Source organism: Vicugna pacos, chromosome 19 (genome assembly GCF_048564905.1).
Source record: "Vicugna pacos chromosome 19, VicPac4, whole genome shotgun sequence".
NCBI lineage: Eukaryota > Metazoa > Chordata > Mammalia > Artiodactyla > Camelidae > Vicugna > Vicugna pacos.
Window position 1 is genome coordinate 46,329,313 of NC_133005.1, and position 18,367 is coordinate 46,347,679.

Consider the following 18,367-nt stretch of genomic DNA (forward strand, 5'->3'; position numbering starts at 1 on the left):
CCGGGGTTCCACCTGAGCTGGGCATGGTACCTTCTGGACCGTGAGAGCCCCTCCCCAGGGTAGGATGGGAGAGCAAAGTGGGCCCATGGTTAGAGTGGTTCACAGAGGATGAAGGTGTCACTTTAGCTGGTACGTTGAGACAGGAGCAAGGTTTGGGCTCTGCGTTCTAGGGCGCTGAGCAGGAAGAAAGAGGAGTGGGTGTCCTTGAAGACTGAGGGGCCCCTGGCTACCTTCAAGATCTCCTGGGGGAGGCAGTGCTGAAAGGGACCCCTCACCCAAAGGCTGGAAGGGGACCAGGCTCAGGTGCAGGTGGCCTCTGCCTCCCTGAGCCCCCGCTCGCTTGTCCCCAGTGGCCTTGGCACCAACAATTTTGCCACATCTCTCAGGGGTTCTGGAAGGCGAACCTGCATCAAAGTTTGGAAACCTCTTCCTCTATTTAGGGCATCTTTTCCGTGATCACTGACGCTCTCAGCTTTGTGTCTTGCACACCATAGACAGTGTGCCATCAGCGTCCTGGTCACCACTGCCCCCACCCCTGCAACCCAGGCAAAGCAGGTCCGTTGAAGACAGTCAGTTGGGGCTGAATTTCATGCAAGCGAGAAGAATTCCATTTATTTAAAAATAGATGGGAAGAGCTTTCAGGCTCAAGCCATCTTTGCCAAGACTGCACTGACAGGATCCAGAGAAGAGGAGTGGAAAAATTCAGATGCACATGACACCCAATTCCAGTTTGGGAAGAACGCTTTCACCGGAACTTTGGGGCAGCAGACGCCCAAGCCGGGCGCTGTCCTTTCAGCACCACCGGCACCGCGCGCTCTCCCCTGAACCTTCCGAGCCAAACACCCTCTTCTTTCGCCCTCTCCCCGTGGCCTTCTTCTCCTGACTGGCATGTCACTAAGCAGCCAGAATGGAATACTGAGCTGACAAAACTGATGTTGGCCACTGTCACATCAGAGGCCAGCTCAGGGTCTCACAAATCCCCTCCCCAAGTATTACTGTGCTTTCTTTTCCCATGGGGAGCTCATCCCGCAGGGCTGTGACCCTGCCTCTCCTGTCCTGGCTCCCCTGCCTTTGTGTGCCTCTCACCCACCATCGTGTCCTCCCCGAGCCTGTCACAGACAGGACCCACGATGTAGTCCGGGGATGTCACAGCTGCTGTTGGCAGAGGCCATCGGGAAATATACCTGGATTATCCCATCTTTGGGGAACCTACAATGGTGACCCTCCCCATGGCGGTGAAGCTGAGACAGTGGGCTCAGCACCTCCCGGGAACCCACTTCTCCGCAATGCCGGTGGCTCATGTCTCTAGTTCCACACACTCAACCTTGGACGGTGGGGCCAGAAGGGAAGACATCAGAGCAGAAGAGAGTCAGTGGGGAAGAAGCCAGCTTCCACCGGCTGCCCATCCTGGCCAAGGGCCATCAGCTGCGAGGGCGTGCAGGCCACTCTAGTGGAGGGGGAGGTGGCTCCAGCACCTTGCTGCGGGGGCCCTTTTGGCACAGCCCCATGGGATGCTCTGTTGAGACCCTGCAGCCACAAAGAAGATCCTTACATCCCGCTCGTGGCCAGTGACCACAAGGACACGGGGGACCAACGCTGAAAAGCAGCATCTCCCGTCCCATCCCCTCCCCGCTTCCTCCCAGCAGGGAAGGAGCAAGCTCCTTCTTCAGTCATGGTGCCTTCAGGAAAGCAGACGACCACACGGCACCCAGAGAGAAAGCTCTGCCAGACAGAGAAGCAAGACTTAATTTGGGGGAATGAGAAGAGCCAGGTTCTCGGTCGTGTAACCTGGGTCAGGGCTGCTGTTGCCCTCGCCCTGTGGTTTGGGCAGCAGGAAGTGCCTACCAGACAGAAAGTCCCGGCCCTCCCTGCCAAGGAATTTTCCGTTATTAGGGAGAAGGGCTGTGCTATTTATCCAACTTATGGGGGAACAGGGAAGTGAGGAAAGTATTTAAGACATGAAAGCACTGATTTTTTAAGTCATCTTACGCTAAAGGCAATATAAATTTAGTTTATAGTTTTTTCAAGATCGGAACTCTCCGCAAGCTCTCCAGCCCCTGGCAAACCAGCCAGTTGTGTGAGAGGGAATTTCTCACCCACCAGTAACACCTTGACACCAGGAGCCCACGGTCGCCCGTGGCAGCAGAAACAGGCCAGGCGAGGGTGGCCCTGGATGTGTCTAGAGGGCAGAAATCAACTTGTAGATTCTGGACCGTCCAGGGAGCCCCTAGACTGGCACTCTGCCTCGAGGTGCCCCCACCCCGCACCCCAGCTTCTAGGAGCAGGGGCTGTTTGGGAGGCTGTGCGTTTTGTCCTCATCAGTCCATGGCTTCTGTACAAGGTATCTCACCCTCCCCTTTCCACACCTCTGGGCAAATGTGGAGTCTGCGACACTCATCCTCATTCCGTGAGAGAGAAAACAGGGCTCAGAGCTCACACATTCTGGCTCTGAGGTGTGACCCAGGCCCCACTTAGGTTCTCAACTTGCCGTCTCTCCCAAGGCAAGTTGAGGACATCCACTTTCCTCGCCACAGACTCTTCACCTCTGTGATCCAGCCCTGCAGCTCACAGACCACCCCGTCCTCACCCCACCTCCCTACCTCCCACCTCCCTACCCTGGGCACATGACAGCTGCAAGGACCCTCAAGCAGGAGCCTTCACATGTACTGTTCCCTCTGCCAAGAATGCTTTTCCCTTCACTAGCACCAGAAGTTCCCTTCATGAGCACCAGAAGGTCCCTGTGTTTCTTCTCAGGGAGGCCCTGCCTGTGGGTCTCCCCTGAGGTGGGACTCCAGCCCTCCCTCTCAGCTCCAGTTCCTCATCACAACCTGAGACTCTGTTACTTACTTTCTCTCTCCTGTTCATCCGCTACCCTGACTAGACAGGAAGCTCAAGAGGAGAGCAGTGCACACACTCACACCCGTGCACTCACAGCCCCATGCTCACACTCCCTCCCCGTGCACACGGCCACTGGCCCAGCCCACAGAAGCTGCTCATCAGCCTTCCTTGTATGAGTGAACACCATGTTCTAGGGCTGGATGTCACTTGGAGTCTCTAGCCAGGATGCACCCTTGATGACTCGCCTTGGGCTGGTGTGGGGCAGCAGCTGCTGGGATAGACCAGGGAGGATGTGAGCCAGAGCTCAATCCCGTGGAGACAAGCTCCCCAGCAACAGAGCGGTCAGCCGCCCTGCCCACACACAGGCTGTTGGCATCTAGGCCCTGGCTGCCCGCCCACTGCCAGCCCAGGCTCGCTTGAGTGCTTGCTTGCTTGCTTGCTTGCTTGGCCAGATGTCCATTAGGCATTGGGCAGAACTGTCCAGCCTGCGGCAGAGCCCATGGGCTGTGAGAGTCCCCCCTCCCCTCACCCCCTCACCCAGGACAAGGTCACCACACACTAAGCCAGGGAGATGGGACAGAAAAGGTGGACTCCTGGACCAGCACACCAGGACACATCAGCCTAGGAGGAGCCGCAGCCGTTGGCCAGCACCAGGGGCCCTGCTGGGGTGGCCACTGAAGAACCACAGCACTGGCAAACAGGAGCTCACCTCGCGGCAGTGCAGAAGGCCGGGGGCAGCTCCTCACTGGTCAGGCAGAGGGAGATGGTCCCACTTCATGAGGCTGCCCGGTGCTAAATGGAGATGATCCTGTAGAGTAGCACCCAGGACAGGGAAGTGCCCAGGAAGAGCAGGGAGATGCACGGTGACCCCCATCCCAGCTTAGAAGCCCCTGCTTCCTTGGTTTCCTGCAGACCCTCCCATGGGGGAGGACTCCCAGCTCAGACCTGCTGACACACCACCCCTGCCTCCTCCCGGCGTCTAATCACAGAGATAAGATCTGCTTAAGCCAGTCACTCTCACGCGGGGCAGCTCTGTCCCCCAGGGGACATCTGTAATGTCTGGAGATATTTTGATTGATTGGTATGATGGGAGCAGGGACTATTGGCATCTAATGGGTAGAGGCTTCCAAGAGTGCACAGGACAGGCTTCCCACCCCTACAGAGAATTCTTTCTCCCTGGATGATGAGAGTACTGAGGTTAAGACACCATGATTTGGTTAACAAGTGTTCTTTCTTAAACGGCAAATATTTCTGATATGTTAGCCATTCACACCTTAGTATGAAATAGTGCCAACAAATGAATTTTCTCCCTAAAGCTCCTAAGGATACCTAAGCCAAGGGAGGAGAGCTTTCACAGGCAAGGAGGAAGGAGTCTGGGGTGTTGGGAAGGAGAGCAACTCCCCCCACTCCAGGAAAGGCTTTGGGTGGTGAGTATCTGCCAAATGGCGACAGGATAGCTCCTCACCGGAGTTCAACAAAGTAACCCTAGGTTTTTCCACGTTGCTATTTTCTAGCCTGATGACAACGTCTACCTTTATACCATCACAGAACAAGGAATCTCTGCTTCTGCTTCCCAGCTCACTGGCTTACTCTAAGTGCATCACTAGGCCAGCTGTGAGCCTCTCTGTCCCTCCATCCCTCAGCCTGTACATGGTGGGGTGATGCTGCTAAAGATGTCACGGGAGTGTAATGACAGTGCACAGCACCTAGAACAATTCCTGGCATGAGTAAGCGTTACATAAGCTTCAAAGTAAAAATAAATGAATCGATTCCAGGGCCGGCTCTGAGTGATCACATTTCCAACGTGTACCCCCTTCTTCGACACCAGGGCTGTGGATCCTGGGTGTTGGGAGACACACAGTAAAGGAAGGGCTGAGAGGACACCAGAGGCACCTAGTGTCCCCAGAGCCCGCCCCTACCCCAGCAGAGGCCGCTGCAGCCTTCCTTCTGAGAGAGCTGGGGCACAGGCAGCAGCCCTGGTCTCACCCAGACCCCAGGCCTAAAGGTGCATAGAGCCCCTATTCAGGCCCTTCCCACTCCAAGGAGCAGGAAGTTTGCTCAGAGACCTGAGACGGAGGGGGAAATTTTATAAAACCCCACTGTGGGATTCAGGAGCACCGCCCCACCCCTCTCCTCTCCCTCTGCCTGTCCTCCAAGTCCCCATGGCTCAGCACTGTGTCTTACTCTCTGGACAGCTGAGGCCTGGACCGCAGGACCCCAGCCGGCAATACAGGCCCAGCTTCAAACAGCAGCTGGTATGATGCTCATTGCCAGAGCCTGGGGTGGGCTCCCTGGGCCAGGGAGCTGGGCCCATCAGGCACTCGGGGCTGGCACAAGCCCAGGGCACAGCCCCCAGCCCCCAGCCCCCATGGGGCTGCCAGTGTGCCTGGCAAGGCGGCTTTCAGAGGCTGGGGCCACTTCGCCAAGCATCTTTAGAGACGGCCCAGAGCGTATGATCTGGTCCCTGCTCCACTGACCCTTCCAGGCCGCCTACTCTACCCAGAGTGGACACAGGACAAGCAGGGCCTGGACAACCTCTTGCCTCCTCCTGGTCTTGGCGCCTTGCTCACTGCTACCTCAGGCCCTCTCAGCCCATGTGCAGGCCAGGCCCTGGTGTGAGGCTGACTGGACCGCCATTCTGGTAGCAACCTTGGCTGGACTCCCAGCTGATGAGCCCACATTTGAGCTGTTTTTCTCCTCGTGCAGTCATGGCCACCCCCAGCCCTTCTCTGCCTCCTCCCCACCTGACCCCCACAGAGAGACACCAAGAGCAGGAAATAAAGCCAGGAAAGGAGGCAGCTCCCCCTTTCATGAGCTCCATCCCTCCACAACCCAGCCCAGCGGAGTCAGGAGCAGCGTGGACTCATACTCTACCCAACAAGTGTGGCTGCCTGGCTGGCTTCTCCCAACATGGCTGCTGGGCCAGGAGAGCTGCCCAGTGCTGCTCTCATGCAGCCAGCCATGGGCACCCCCAGGGGTGCAGTCCTGACTCCAGGCAGCCAGCCATCAGCGCAGGTGGAGCCGAGACACAGCTGGTGTGTGCTCACACACAGTCATGCTCAGGTACTCATATGTGCATGCACACGCATGCTCTCCTGAGCACGCACAAGATGCACGTGTATACACACACGCACACACACCTGCACACATTCACTGCCCCAGCTCCCAAGGACTCCGGTTCACTCCACCACGTTCTGCCCACACTCTACACAGCAACACGCAGATGTGCACGGTTCTCACACAGGTCTGTACGGCTGGGTACACACCCCTGGGGCACATGTGTAGTCTGACATACCTACGGTCCCACTCAGAGACATGCTAGGGCACCCAGGAGGAGACACACCCACAGCCACCCACGAAATGAGAAACCCTGGGGTCCCGTCACTGGAGTCTGAGGTCCCTGTTCAGACACAAAACTGTTACCACCAGGGTCACCCCAACCCCTGGAGGAGGGAGGGAAGGTGCTTCCTGCCTTCAGGGAAGGGCGCTGGGAATCCTGGGGAGACAAGGGCAGGAGAGCCAACCAATTTGCCCAGCTCAGCAGGACCCTGCAGCTCCACGGACTCATTAATTTTTCAGAGGCACCAAAAGTGCAGATTGAAGTTGCCAATCCGGTCATGGCGGGTCCTGCTTTAAATTATTCACCAGACCAGCAGAGCGGGAGAAACCTGGCCCCAGGCCCCAGGCCCCAGGCCCCAGGCCCCAGGTTCCAGCTTCAGGGGCCACTCGCCCTGCCTGGGCTTGGCACCAGCTCTGTGGCTTCGGAGAGGGCAGCCCCCTGGGCCCCTACGTCCTCCTTGGCAGCCCAGGCTTTCAAGCTGGGTGTGAGCACTGGTCTGTGTCCCCGGTTTGGGCCCCGGCCCTGAGGCTGTACCACTGCCCCCACCCCAGGGTTCACTGTCCGGGCTCTGGTGGCCCACCCCATCCACCCGCCGCCCCGCCCCCAGGCTCGGTGGACTCCGCCCCCTACCCTGCTCCTCTGCCCCAGCCTGCGATGGGAAAGCCCGCTGGACCAAAGGGAGGGCCCCCCACTCCAAACGTTTCACCGCGCCGCCTCAGCCCGGACTCCAGGGCCCGCGCTGGGAGCTGGACAGCGGCAGGGGCAGTTGGGAGGCCACTGCGCAGTGCCAGCGAGCACCTGACCGCAGCGGCTCCTTCCGCCCTCCACCTGCTCCATCCGCGCGCGCGCATTGGGCGTCCGGGGAGCCTATGCCGGAACCTGCACCCTTGCTTCCTGCACTGCGGTTCTTAAAGTTCAGTCCAGGCACCCCAGGGCCCAAGAACCTTCCAGAAGGCCCTCAAGGTCAAAGCTGTTTTCACAGCAATACCGAGGCCTGGTCTCTGTCCAGCCTGCTCTCCCTCCTACAGTGGGGTATTCGGGGCCACGTGCTGTGTGATCTTGTGCTTCATGCATTTCTGATTTTATTTCCTGGGCACAAAACCCATGGCTACGACCCCAGTGGTGTTTGACACTGAGGGTTTGAGAACCGGCACCCGGAGTGTGATGAAGGGCTCAGCTGTCCCACCCAGCCCTCCCCTCCCGACTGGGGCACATCTTCCCGCTATCAGGCCCCAGGTGTGGCCAGAGCCCACCCTTCCCCCAGAAGCCCCTCCGGAACAGCCCAGAGACCCTGGCTTCTGCCCACCCCCATCTCTGCAGGGTACTGGTGGTAGGGGAGCTCCAACCCGGAGGTCAGCGGGAAAATCCTGGGAGAAGTGCTGTGTGTGCTGCCCCCGCGTGGACACTGGGAGCTACTGCATGTCCTCACCAGCTAGGACCCAATTTCTCCTCCGCCCCCGCGGACTCCACTTTGAGAAAGGCACCAGGGGCGCAGCGAGGTACGGATCCCTACCAGGCAACAGAGTAGGAGCCTGTACCTTCCTGGGCCTGGCTTTATTACTCCATCCCCAAAGGGGCCCGAGGCGCCCAGATCCTCCTGAGATACCCCACCCTCCACCGCTGTGGGGACCTCCGTCTGCTTCAGATTACGCTGGGCACCAGGAAACGCTTCCACTTCTGTCCTCATGCCATCTTGGGAGTCCATGGGCCTGGAAGTATCTGTGCCCCCACACCAGAAACACGCCGACCAGAGGGGCGGGCAGTGTGACCCCAAGGGCAGCCCTCTGGTGGGCAGGACAGGTTGACATTGCTCTGCCCATGACATCTCGATGGTCAGAATTTGCTGGGACCAGAGAGTGAGTAAGGGTCCCCTCAGGGACCACACAGGGGGCTTCCTTGGACCCCAGCTGGTTTCACTCTTACCTTGTCTCAGGTTGGCAAGTTTCTCTGGCTTGACCCTAATTCTAACTGGGCCAAAATGTGTCAGAACAGCTTCCCGGGGCACAGCCTGTAGGATCACACCAGGTTCCTCTCACCAGCAATGGTGGCTCAAGGAGGCCCAGGACTGCCAGGGCTCCGGAGAGCTGCAGGAGGCCCCCAGTTTCCTTGGGTAGGGCCACCAGATAAAACACATAGTCCACTTTGAATCTCAGGTAAGCGACAAATACTTTTTCAGTGCAAATATCGTATGGGACATATTTACATTGAAAAGTTATCCACCATTTATCTGAAATCCAAATTTGACTGGGGATTCTGTGTCTGTGTTTGCTGACTCAAGCTGCCTTCCTTGGAGGCCTCTGTGGGTCAGCTCCGACCCTTCCTGGCTACCAGCACGACCCTGGGAAGGGCGTCCTGACCCACTTTCTGCCTGGCCAATTCAGCTGTCCTTTTCCTGGTCCTTTCTCTGCGTGCAGCCCATCCCCACTCCAAGAGGCCCGTCCCCACTTTGGGACTGGGTGGGGAGACACCAGCAGCCCCTCCATGGGCTTAACCCTGAACCACGTGCACCCTCCTCTCCTGGCTGGCCCCTTGTTTGCCTGCACAACTCCCATCCCCACCTACTGTGGTGAGCTGGTTATGCTCCCAAAGACTTCAGGCCCAACCCTGGAACCTGTGACATGTGGCAAGAAAGCGTTTTGCAGAAGTGACTGAATCAAGGGTCTTGAGATGAGATTATCTGGGATTGGTCAGGTGGGCCCTCGGTGCCCTCATATCTGTCCTTGTAGGAGGGAGGCAGAGGAGACTTGACCCAGAGAACAGGAGGCCATGGGACCATGCAGACAGATTAGGGGCATGCGGTCACAGGCCAAGGAAGCTTAGCAACCACCAGAAGCTGCAGGAGACATGGGATGGACCCTTCCCGAGAGCCAGTGCAGGGCGCGGGCCTGCCCACACTGGATCTAGTCCCAGTGGTGCTGACTGTGGACTGAGAGTTCATTGCTACTGTGTTAAGCTGCCAGCTTGAGGTCCATTTGCTGCCGCAGCCCCAGGGGTCTCACACTAGGGTGCCCTGCGATTGGCCCAGTGCTCACCCTGGAGGGGAGCCTGCACCCTGCAGCCCAGTTCCCGCTGAAGGCAGACAAGTCTGCACTGTGCACACTGTCAGGGAATCTGCTCACCCCCACCCTGAGCTCGGTCTGCAGCACCAACACCTGGCACAGTCTGGCTGTGTTCTGGGAGCAGAAGTGGCTGAGATGGGAGTGGTCCTGCTGCTCCACCCCCTACTCCCACCCCCACACCCTGTGCTCGCTGACCAAGGTCAGGGCTTGCTCTGGGGTTCCTGGGGCTGGAGTTCCTGGGTGTGCCAAGGGCCCCGATGCGAAGCAGGATGGATAGGAAGCTGTCTCCAGCCACAAGTGACCGGCTGGCAAGGACAGTAAGACAGGGCTTCCAAGGGCGTGGGAGCTGGAAAATCCGGGTTTTCTGTGTGTGTGTGTGTGTGTGTGTGTGTGCGCGTGTGTGAGACAATCACGCGTGGGGGAGGAGCCCTCAGCCCATCTGTCCTTGGAGAGAGCCCAAGAACACTCAACCCCCTTCTGCGGTCCGAAGTGGCTTTGTCCTGGAAGCCCCCACAGGGGGAACGCCAAAGCCCCCTCACCAGCTGGACTCGGGATCCAGCGCCCCACGGCCCACCCCAGGTAGCCCGGGAGGACACTGGTCAAGGCGCCGGCAGGGCTGGTGGACCCCGGGCGAGACGCCGAGCGGGGAGAGGCCACCAGCATGGTCGGGGACCTGGAAGGGGCCCTAACAAGCACCCTCCTGCAGGACAGGCCGCCCCGCCCCACCCCACCCCCAGCAGCAGGCGCACACGGCTCCGGGGTCGCTCAGTTTATTGGTAAAACGGGCACTGAGCGTGGTGAAGGCTGGACGCGGAAGCCGGGGCGGCAGGGGCGCTTTTCCTCTTAAAGAACTTCCACTGGACCTTGATGGCGAGCATCCAGTCGCTGACGGAGAGCCTCTTACAAGCGGAGGTGCAGACATGCGCCTGGAGGGGGGGCGGGGCTCCGGGGCCGCGCCGGGGGTGGGGCCGGGGGCGGGGGCGGGGCGCGGCGCCGCCGGGGAGGGTCGCGCCGCGGGCGCCCGTGCTTCACTTGCCCGCCTTCTGCGCCTTCTGCGCCGACTTGGTGACCTTGCCGGCGCCGCCGCTCTTCTTCTCCACGTTCTTGATGACGCCCACAGCCACCGTCTGCCGCATGTCGCGCACGGCGAAGCGGCCTGGCGGAGAGGGCGTGAGGCGCGGGCCGGGATGCAGCGCGCAGGCGCACTAGCGCCCGCAGCATCCGCCCCAATCCCTGCGCCGGTTTGGGGTGGGGGGAGGGGCAGTGGAGTGGGAAGCTCCCGTCTCCTAACTTCGGTGGCAGGAATGACTCACATAGAACTCGGCCAAGGCCTTGTTGTGAGAATTAAATGGCATGTGACCCGTCCTTAGAACATGCCTGGCACCGAATGTGCCCTTTTAGCTATTTTAACAATGGCCAGCAACCTTGCATAAGGCAGCTCTCCGATATAGATCTGTGGGTCATCCTGTGGGTATCTATCTGGGGCGGGCCAGCTGGAGGTGGGTGGTTAATCCTAACTCTGCTACTAGACTAGCTGTGGACCTTGGGCAAGTCACTTAGGGGCCTTCATCTGCAGGGAGGGACACCATCCCAGACCTGCCCAGTGGAGCCACCTGTGCTTCTGGAGACAAAGACCAAGGCTGGGGGCTTCTGCTAAGCTTTAAGCCGCAGAAGAAAAGTGCAGGACCCACCTCCCCCAGCAGGGGTCCTCCACCCTTGGCCTAGATTGCCCCCCTCTCCCCCCAGCCCCTCCTTCACCACCCAACTCACCGAGAGGAGGGTACTGGGAGAAGCTCTCCACACACATGGGCTTCCCTGGGACCATCTCTACAATGGCCGCATCGCCGGACTTCAGGGACTTGGGGTTGTCCTCCAGCTTCTTGCCAGAACGCCGGTCAATTTTCTCCTTCAGCTCGGCAAACTTGCAGGCGATGTGGGCTGTGTGGCAGTCAATGACCGGTGAGTAGCCGGCGCTGATCTGCCCAGGGTGGTTCAGAATGATGACCTGTGGGCAGGGTTGCACAAGGCCATCAGGCAGGCCCAAGGTGGGCACCTGGGGAGGGCACCAAGTTGAAGGAGGCTCTGCCCACCTCCTGGGTCCCTGGGGGCAGAGTGCTGAGCATGGGGAAGGTCAGGCTGGGGGGGGGACCCAGGCCCCCAGACCTGGACTTATGATCCTCATCAAGCCCCTGAAAAGCCACAAGAGACAGACAAGGACAAAGGCGCTGGTGATAAGACTGGACCTTGGTGACCATCTTTCAGTTGTATCTCAGTAAAGCCAATTTTAAAAATTGTAGTCATGTACGAGGTGACCAAAGAGGGCATAGTGAAAATGTAGAGAATAAGAACATCACAGACCTGTCCCAGCCAATAAACTGATAAAAGTGTTCTCAGGACCTAAGTGGGACCTCAGTGAGGCTGGGAGCAACAAGACCTGGGCCTGCACCCATCTGCTCTTTCTGCAAGCACCCTCAGCCAGGGTGGACCCCACAGGCTCAGCGGCCCCCTTGGTATAGTGGGGATCTGGGTCCTCCCTGGCTCCAGGCAGCCACCTCACTGAGGACAGCCCTGGTGACGACTTGGGGTGGGCCCCCCTGGCCACCAGGCTGCCCACCTGGGAGGTGAACTGGGCAGCCTCCTGGGGTGGGTCAGACTTGCTGTCCCCACACACGTTGCCCCGGCGGATGTCTTTGACGGATACATTCTTCACATTGAAGCCGACGTTGTCGCCGGGCAGGGCCTCGCTCAGTGCCTCATGGTGCATCTCCACTGACTTCACCTCCGTGGTGATGTTCACTGGCGCAAAGGTCACCACCATGCCTGGCCGAAGGATGCCCGTCTCCACCCGGCCCACGGGCACGGTACCAATGCCTGGGTGAAAGGAAGGGGCCATGAGGGCAGGCAGGGGCCAAGGGCTTCCCCATTCTCCCTGGCAGGCAGGGGTGGCCATGTGGAGGGAGGGAGGGGACAGGGAGACACTGAGCGAGGCAGACACTGAGACATGTGGACAGAAGTGGAGGCTCCCCCGGCCCCACTAGGAGAAGAAGGGACTGAGGTAGCAAGTTCCCAGAACATAAGGAAAACAGGCAAGGGGAGGCAGTCTGGAAGGGCCCCACCCTGCCCCTGGGTGGCAGCAGTCCCCAAGGAGGCACTGGGGGGTGGACCCTGCCTGTGGGCAGCAACATTGAGCGGGCCCCACTGGGGTGGCCCAGCTGGCCCCAGTGCTGCGGTCTTGGGGGTCTCGGGGCCAGTCCTGAAGGGCACGGGCGCCCAACACTTGCCACAGTCTGCTTACCCTGCAAGGCTACTCAGTAGGTGTCTGGTGCCCCCCAGAGCAGGGGATGGGGGCTCCACCCTGGCCTCCTGGGCTGTGACAGAGGCTCGCGTGGCCTCACGGAGACTGAGGTTGGTGGCTGTTCTCTGTGCTGGGTGAGCGTGATACCTGCACCCTGCACACAGGCCCCCAACGTCTCTTACCATAGCCGCCTGGCCAGGAGCCCCTATTGCCACCCCTCACTGGCCTCATACTGATTCATGGTTTCTGTACCATTTCACAAACAGCTTTTCCCATCCCTGGAAGAGACCTTGTCTCCCACAAGACCAAAACCTCCAGGTGAAGGGCAACATGTGACTGACCCCATGCCAAGGTCCTGGCTGAGGGCTGGGCACTTCTCTGGAGGGAGGAAGTTCCTGGCAAATATGAGATGGACTGCTGGGTGGGTGGGGGTAGGTGGGCGGATGAATGGACAGGTGGATGGACACATGGACAAATGGATACTGGATAGGTTGGGGTGAGGTGGACCGGTGGACAGATAGATGGGTGGATGGAGACGGGGGTAGATGGTCCCCCAGAGAGTGTGCAGCAGAAGGGAGAGGCAGAGATAACCCGGCCATGGATGGTCCTTGTCAGGGGCCTGTCCTCAGGAGGAGGTCTGAGGGTGGAGCTGGTGGGATGGGCAGATCATGGTGCCCTCACTCACCGCCAATCTTGTACACATCCTGCAGTGGCAGGCGCAGGGGCTTGTCCGTGGGGCGTGTGGGGGGCAGGATGGTGTCCAGGGCCTCCAGCAGGGACACACCGCTGGCGTTCCCTTCCTTCCGCTCCACCTTCCAGCCCTTGAACCATGGCATCTGGGCAGGAGGAAGAAAGCACTGTTGAAGGTCCGCCCGTAGTTGGCTCAGCCCTCCCTATGTGAGATCCAGTGAGGGGAGTGCCATCCACAGCACCAAACACGCTGCCCAGCCAGACCCAGGAGCCCCCGACCACAGAGTTCCAGAGCTAGGTCTCCCCTGGCTTCCCTGAAGTCCCCTCCATGTCCGCCTCCCTCAGTGTGGGCAGCTGCAGCCTGACCAGGATGAGCCCACCCTGCCGGGCCAGGGGTGTCCTCTGGCTTGGCTGTGCAAGGCACTGGGTCCTGGGCTCCACACATTCATAACAACCAGGCTCCACTCCTCACTCCCTGTTGAGTCAGAGTCCCTGGGACACGGGCTGCCAGGGCCCCCAGCTTCCTGGCTGACTAGCAGAGAGCCTGACCTGCTCCAGGCTTCGGGGAGGTACCTGGGAGCCCTCTAGGCCCTGGCTCCCATGGAAGATGAAAACTAACCCCACCACACAGGTGTCCCAGAGATGTGGCAGGTGGGCCTGGGCCACTGCCCACACAGTGTCTGCTGGGGGGGTGTTGTCCCTGGCCAGAGAAGGGGCTGTGGAGGCAGCCTCATGAGGAGGCTGGACTGAGGGGCAGAGGCTGGGGCTCCCCACCAGCGCAGACACCCACCGGGGCTGGCACCGCGCTAGTACAGACCCAGGGAGCCAGATAGAGTCGAAGGGAGCCCAGGGACGGCCCTCCGACCTCCCGCTCCTGCTGTCTGTGCCACACCCTGACCCAGGGTCGTCGGTGAGGGGTCTGAGCAGCCCCTGCCCCCCGCCGGGCACTCACGTTGGGCGAGGGCTCCAGCATGTTGTCACCATGCCAGCCGGAGATGGGCACGAAGGGCACGGTGGCCGGGTTGTAGCCGATCTTCTTGATGTAGGCGCTGACCTCCTTGACGATCTCATCGTAGCGCTTCTCACTGTAGGCAGGCTCCGTCGAGTCCATCTTGTTGACCCCCACGATCAGCTGCTTCACGCCCAGCGTGTAGGCCAGCAGTGCGTGCTCCCGGGTCTGCCCGTTCTTGGAGATGCCGGCCTCGAACTCTCCCACTCCCGCCGCCACGATCAGCACAGCGCAGTCCGCCTGCCGCAGGTCCCGTACGGTGAGCCCAGCCCCGCCCTGTGCCCAGGCCTAGGCCCCCGGGGCAGCAGGCGGCGGGCTGGGCAGTCGCCCTGGGGTAGAACCTGGGGTCTTGCCCTCAGGGGCAGTGTCTGTCTGTCTATGAATTCCTGGCAATGTCGGATTGTCGAGGACCGTCTGTGTGCATTTCTGCCCACATTTGCAGTGTCCCCATCCTGGCCTGTGTCCGTGTGTCTGTGAAGGTGGCCCTGACAGTGGCCGGTTGTCCATACAGGCATCCTCACTGGGCTGAGATGCCAGGAGACTTAATTAGTTCTTGGTGGGGGGCAGTGGTGACAAAGGTGAGAGGTCTCAAGCTCTGGCGAGGACGCAGAGGAGACCCAACTATCCTCAGTGACTCGGGACCCCAGTGTTCCCAGGACAGGTGCCCTCGCCCCACCTTTGGGCTCCGCCCACCTGGGCACCCTCGCCCCACCCCAGGCCCCAGGCCCCGCCCACCTGGGAGGTGCCTGTGATCATGTTCTTGATGAAGTCGCGGTGGCCTGGGGCGTCGATGATGGTGATGTAGTACTTGGTGGTCTCGAACTTCCAGAGGGAGATGTCGATGGTAATGCCGCGCTCCCGTTCAGCCTTCAGCTTGTCCAGCACCCAGGCGTACTTGAAGGAGCCCTTCCCCATCTGGAAGGGTGGGGGCGTGGCTCAGGACGGGACCCGGACAATGCTGGCCCGGCCAGCGGGTCCCCCTGGGCCGTGGGAGCAGCATGTCACCGCGGAGAAGCCCCTCTGTCCTGCTGGGACCCTGGGACTCTGGACCCATCTCTGGAACGGGGCATACCCATGCCCCGCTGGGCCAGCCTCCGCCGCCTAAACGGGCGCCATTCGAGCGTCCACCAGCAGGGGGCGCAAGGGCCTGGGAGCCACTCTCGGAGAGAAGCCGCCAGGCGGTTTCGACCCCTCCCCCACTGCCGAGGGCTCCCCTTTATCTGAAGCCAGCCCCCCCCACCCCTGTGTCGGCTGACGACACCACTGGGTTTCAGACTGTCCAACCAAAAAACCCCTCTGTGATTTTTTTTTAAGGGAAAAAGAAAGACATGGGATGAGGCTGCAAGGAGGGGCCTGGCTTTCCAGCTCTTTCTGCAGCCCCTAAAGCGCCCGAGTGGCGCCGAGGCGCCTCCTCCCTTCCCTGCCCAACCTGAGCAGGGGAAGCAAGGCCTGGGCTGCCCTCTGCCAACACCTGTGCCCAGAGCCCACGAGACCCCAATGCCCAGGGCCAGGGCTGCAGTCAGGGCAGCAGCTGTGGTCACTGCCCAGCTGGACAGGGCTCTGCCCTCTAAGGAGGCTCTGCAGCCAGGGCCCAGCTGGACCTGAACCAGACACCCTGCTAACACCCTCAGCGCCCCTCAACACCAGCCCCGCAAGGAAGGGGAGACGTAGCTATGGGCCCAGGAGCACCCCCACCCCCTCCGCAAGGCTCAGCCCAGGCCAGCCACTGCCCCCTCCTGAGCCCTGACCCCAGCCCTGCCATCATCCAGGTGAGAGCCCTCACAGCTCCCCTGGACGGGCCTTCTCCTATGAAGGGACACAGAGAGCAGATCCCCACTCCGTGGACACTTCCCACAATGGATCTCGGCCATGTGAGAGGACCGGCTTCAAGAGAGGGAGGTCAGCCAGTAGGGCCCTCTTATCCTCACCAGGCGACCAAGACGCTGCCCTCCAAGGGCGCCATCCTGGATAAACAGCCTGCCCCCACCCGGCATGGGGAAGTGGAGCTGATGGGCTGGGTGCCCATCGGTCAGCTATAAATAGCCACCCTGAGTCCTGGCCCAGCCCTGGGACAAGCCAGGACAGCGCCACCTCCAGCCCCAGACCTCAGCCCTGGGGACACAGGAACCCAACCCTGGGGGCTCAGAGACAGGCCCAGACCTCTCAAGTCCAGTGAGCCTGCTGTGGACCTGTGCCCAGCAGATGACAGCCTCCAGCCACTTCCCACCTCCCCCAGGGCCAGGGCCAGCAGGCCATCCCACCTCCTCCGCCAAGCACCGTCTCAGAGAACAGCCACCTCTGCTCCCCCTACACCACTCCCACCCCAACACCCTGACATACAGGTCTCCTATGCAGGGTCCTTTGAGGCTCCTGCTCCCTGCCCTGGAGGAGATCACCTGAGCCCCAGGCCCTGCTGCCGTGTGGGGGCCCCTTCCCGGGCTCACCTCAGCCGCCTCCTTCTCAAACTTCTCGATGGTCCTCTTGTCAATGCCTCCGCATTTGTAGATGAGGTGGCCGGTGGTGGTGGACTTGCCTGAGTCCACGTGGCCGATGACCACTATGTTGATATGGGTCTTCTCTTTGCCCATGCTGCCTGGGGGGTGGGGAGGGGCTGGCACGACCTGGGGATGCTCCGGCTCGGGGGGAGGGGGATGCTGAGCAGGACTCTGTGGGGTGGGGGGGGCACAGGTGATGGAGGGCCTCAGATGGAAGCCCAACAAAGACACTGCCCTGCACTGGCTGGGAACACACCCTGCCCACAGACCAGGCCCTGAGGTCTCCAAGCTTAGTGGGGGTGGAAGAGCCTCCCGAGCCTGTGCTTGGCCAAGCAGAGCCCGGTGGCAAGCCCAGACAGTCCAACTGCCCGCAGAGATACCCCTCCACGAAAGAAATTCACCCCCATCTGGAGGGACCGAGAAACACCCGGCTGGGTGAGCCCCATGACCAGTCAGGAGCCTGCTGATGAGTCACCCTGCCCTGTCCCCAGGACTTGCTCCCCCACCCGGAGTCCTGGGCCAGGACACTGCACCCGACCCCACCCCACCCCCACCCGCAGAGCTGCCACCAAGGAGAGACGGTCAGCGTTTCCCACTCCCCATCCCGAGCAGGGACAGCGCCATCTTCCTCTCATCCCTGCCCAGCTGGCTGGCACCAGGGGAGACAGGCTGGATCAGAGCTCAGGCACGGTGATGCGATGCCCAGATCAGGGGCCCAGAATAGCTCAGGCCCTCCCGGGATCTGGACGGGGGCAGACAGTAGGGCGGGGGGGGGGGTCTCTGCTCTGTCCAGAGGAGGGAGAATCTGGCCCCAACAGCCAAGCTCAGCAGACGCCAGACAGATGCCTCAGCCTGGTGGAATAAGGGGCCATCCCCTCCTCCTTCCCTCTGGTCACAGGGTCACAGCCCCTGCCCCATTCTGGAGGTTAGTGAAGAAACCTAGGCAGGCCAGGAGGGGACAGGTGGCTGGGGGAGGGAAAGAGGGTGAAAACCGTGCACCCTAGGGTGGGGACACTGGGTGGACATGCCGGCATGGCAGGGGGCAGGGTGGCAAGGACCCCTCGGGTCTCACTGCCTCCCTCTTCCCACTCCGTCGACAGGGCACCCCCAGCGCCCACCTTTACCAGCCCCAGCGCTGACGACCCTGCCCCAACCCGCAGGGCCCCAGGTGGTCCCAAGGTCACAGCTCCAGGGCGATCGCAGCAGCCCAGGAGACCAGCCCCCGCGGCAGCTGCCGCGTAAATAAGCGCCCTCGCTGTGCCCCTACCCCACGCCCGGGGACTGACCGCCCGCGCCGGGTCCGGGAGTGCGAGGCCGCGGCCGATCTCCGCGGTGAGCAGCGCAGCCTCGCCAGGCGCCGAGCCTGGCCCCTCTCTGCCCCTAGGGCCGGTCCCCAGGGAAAGGACCCTCTGCGGAAAGCTGGGCGCGGGGGCGGGGACCCGGAGGCCCAGCGTCCTTACCCAGAGCCGAGGTCTCAGCCAGAGGGACTGGCAGCACCGGCGCCGGCGGTTTTATCTCTCCAGGAGGGGGTCCACCTATTGACGGAGCAGGCGCAATGCACTGCGCCCCTGCAGTACGGCAATGCGGTACCCGCGCGGGCGGGGCCGGGGGGCGGGGACGCAGGGATGCAGGGATGCAGGG

General features: G+C 61.1%; 1 protein-coding gene across 1 annotated transcript; it reads right to left on the bottom strand.

Moving 5' to 3' along the window:
- Positions 1–9,994: 9,994 nt before the first annotated feature.
- Positions 9,995–17,926, bottom strand: EEF1A2 (eukaryotic translation elongation factor 1 alpha 2). Its single transcript, XM_072943616.1, has 8 exons — positions 17,845–17,926; positions 16,676–16,897; positions 14,967–15,146; positions 14,175–14,471; positions 13,218–13,368; positions 11,852–12,108; positions 11,008–11,242; positions 9,995–10,393 (listed from the first exon to the last, which is right to left on the bottom strand). The coding sequence occupies exons 2-8, from the start codon at positions 16,817–16,819 to the stop codon at positions 10,266–10,268; spliced, it is 1,392 nt and encodes a 463-aa protein (XP_072799717.1). The 5' UTR covers positions 16,820–16,897; positions 17,845–17,926; the 3' UTR covers positions 9,995–10,265.
- Positions 17,927–18,367: the final 441 nt, after the last annotated feature.

Excerpts from the sequence above, each read along its gene's own strand:
- EEF1A2 (XM_072943616.1), bottom strand. The coding sequence starts at position 16,819 with ATGGGCAAAGAGAAGACCCATATCAACATAGTGGTCATCGGCCACGTG. Across the intron at positions 11,243-11,851 it reads CTGCCCAGTTCACCTCCCAG|GTCATCATTCTGAACCACCC; the intron begins GTGGGCAGCCTG and ends CCCTGCCCACAG. Across the intron at positions 10,394-11,007 it reads CTCCCAGTACCCTCCTCTCG|GCCGCTTCGCCGTGCGCGAC; the intron begins GTGAGTTGGGTG and ends CCTCTCCGCCAG.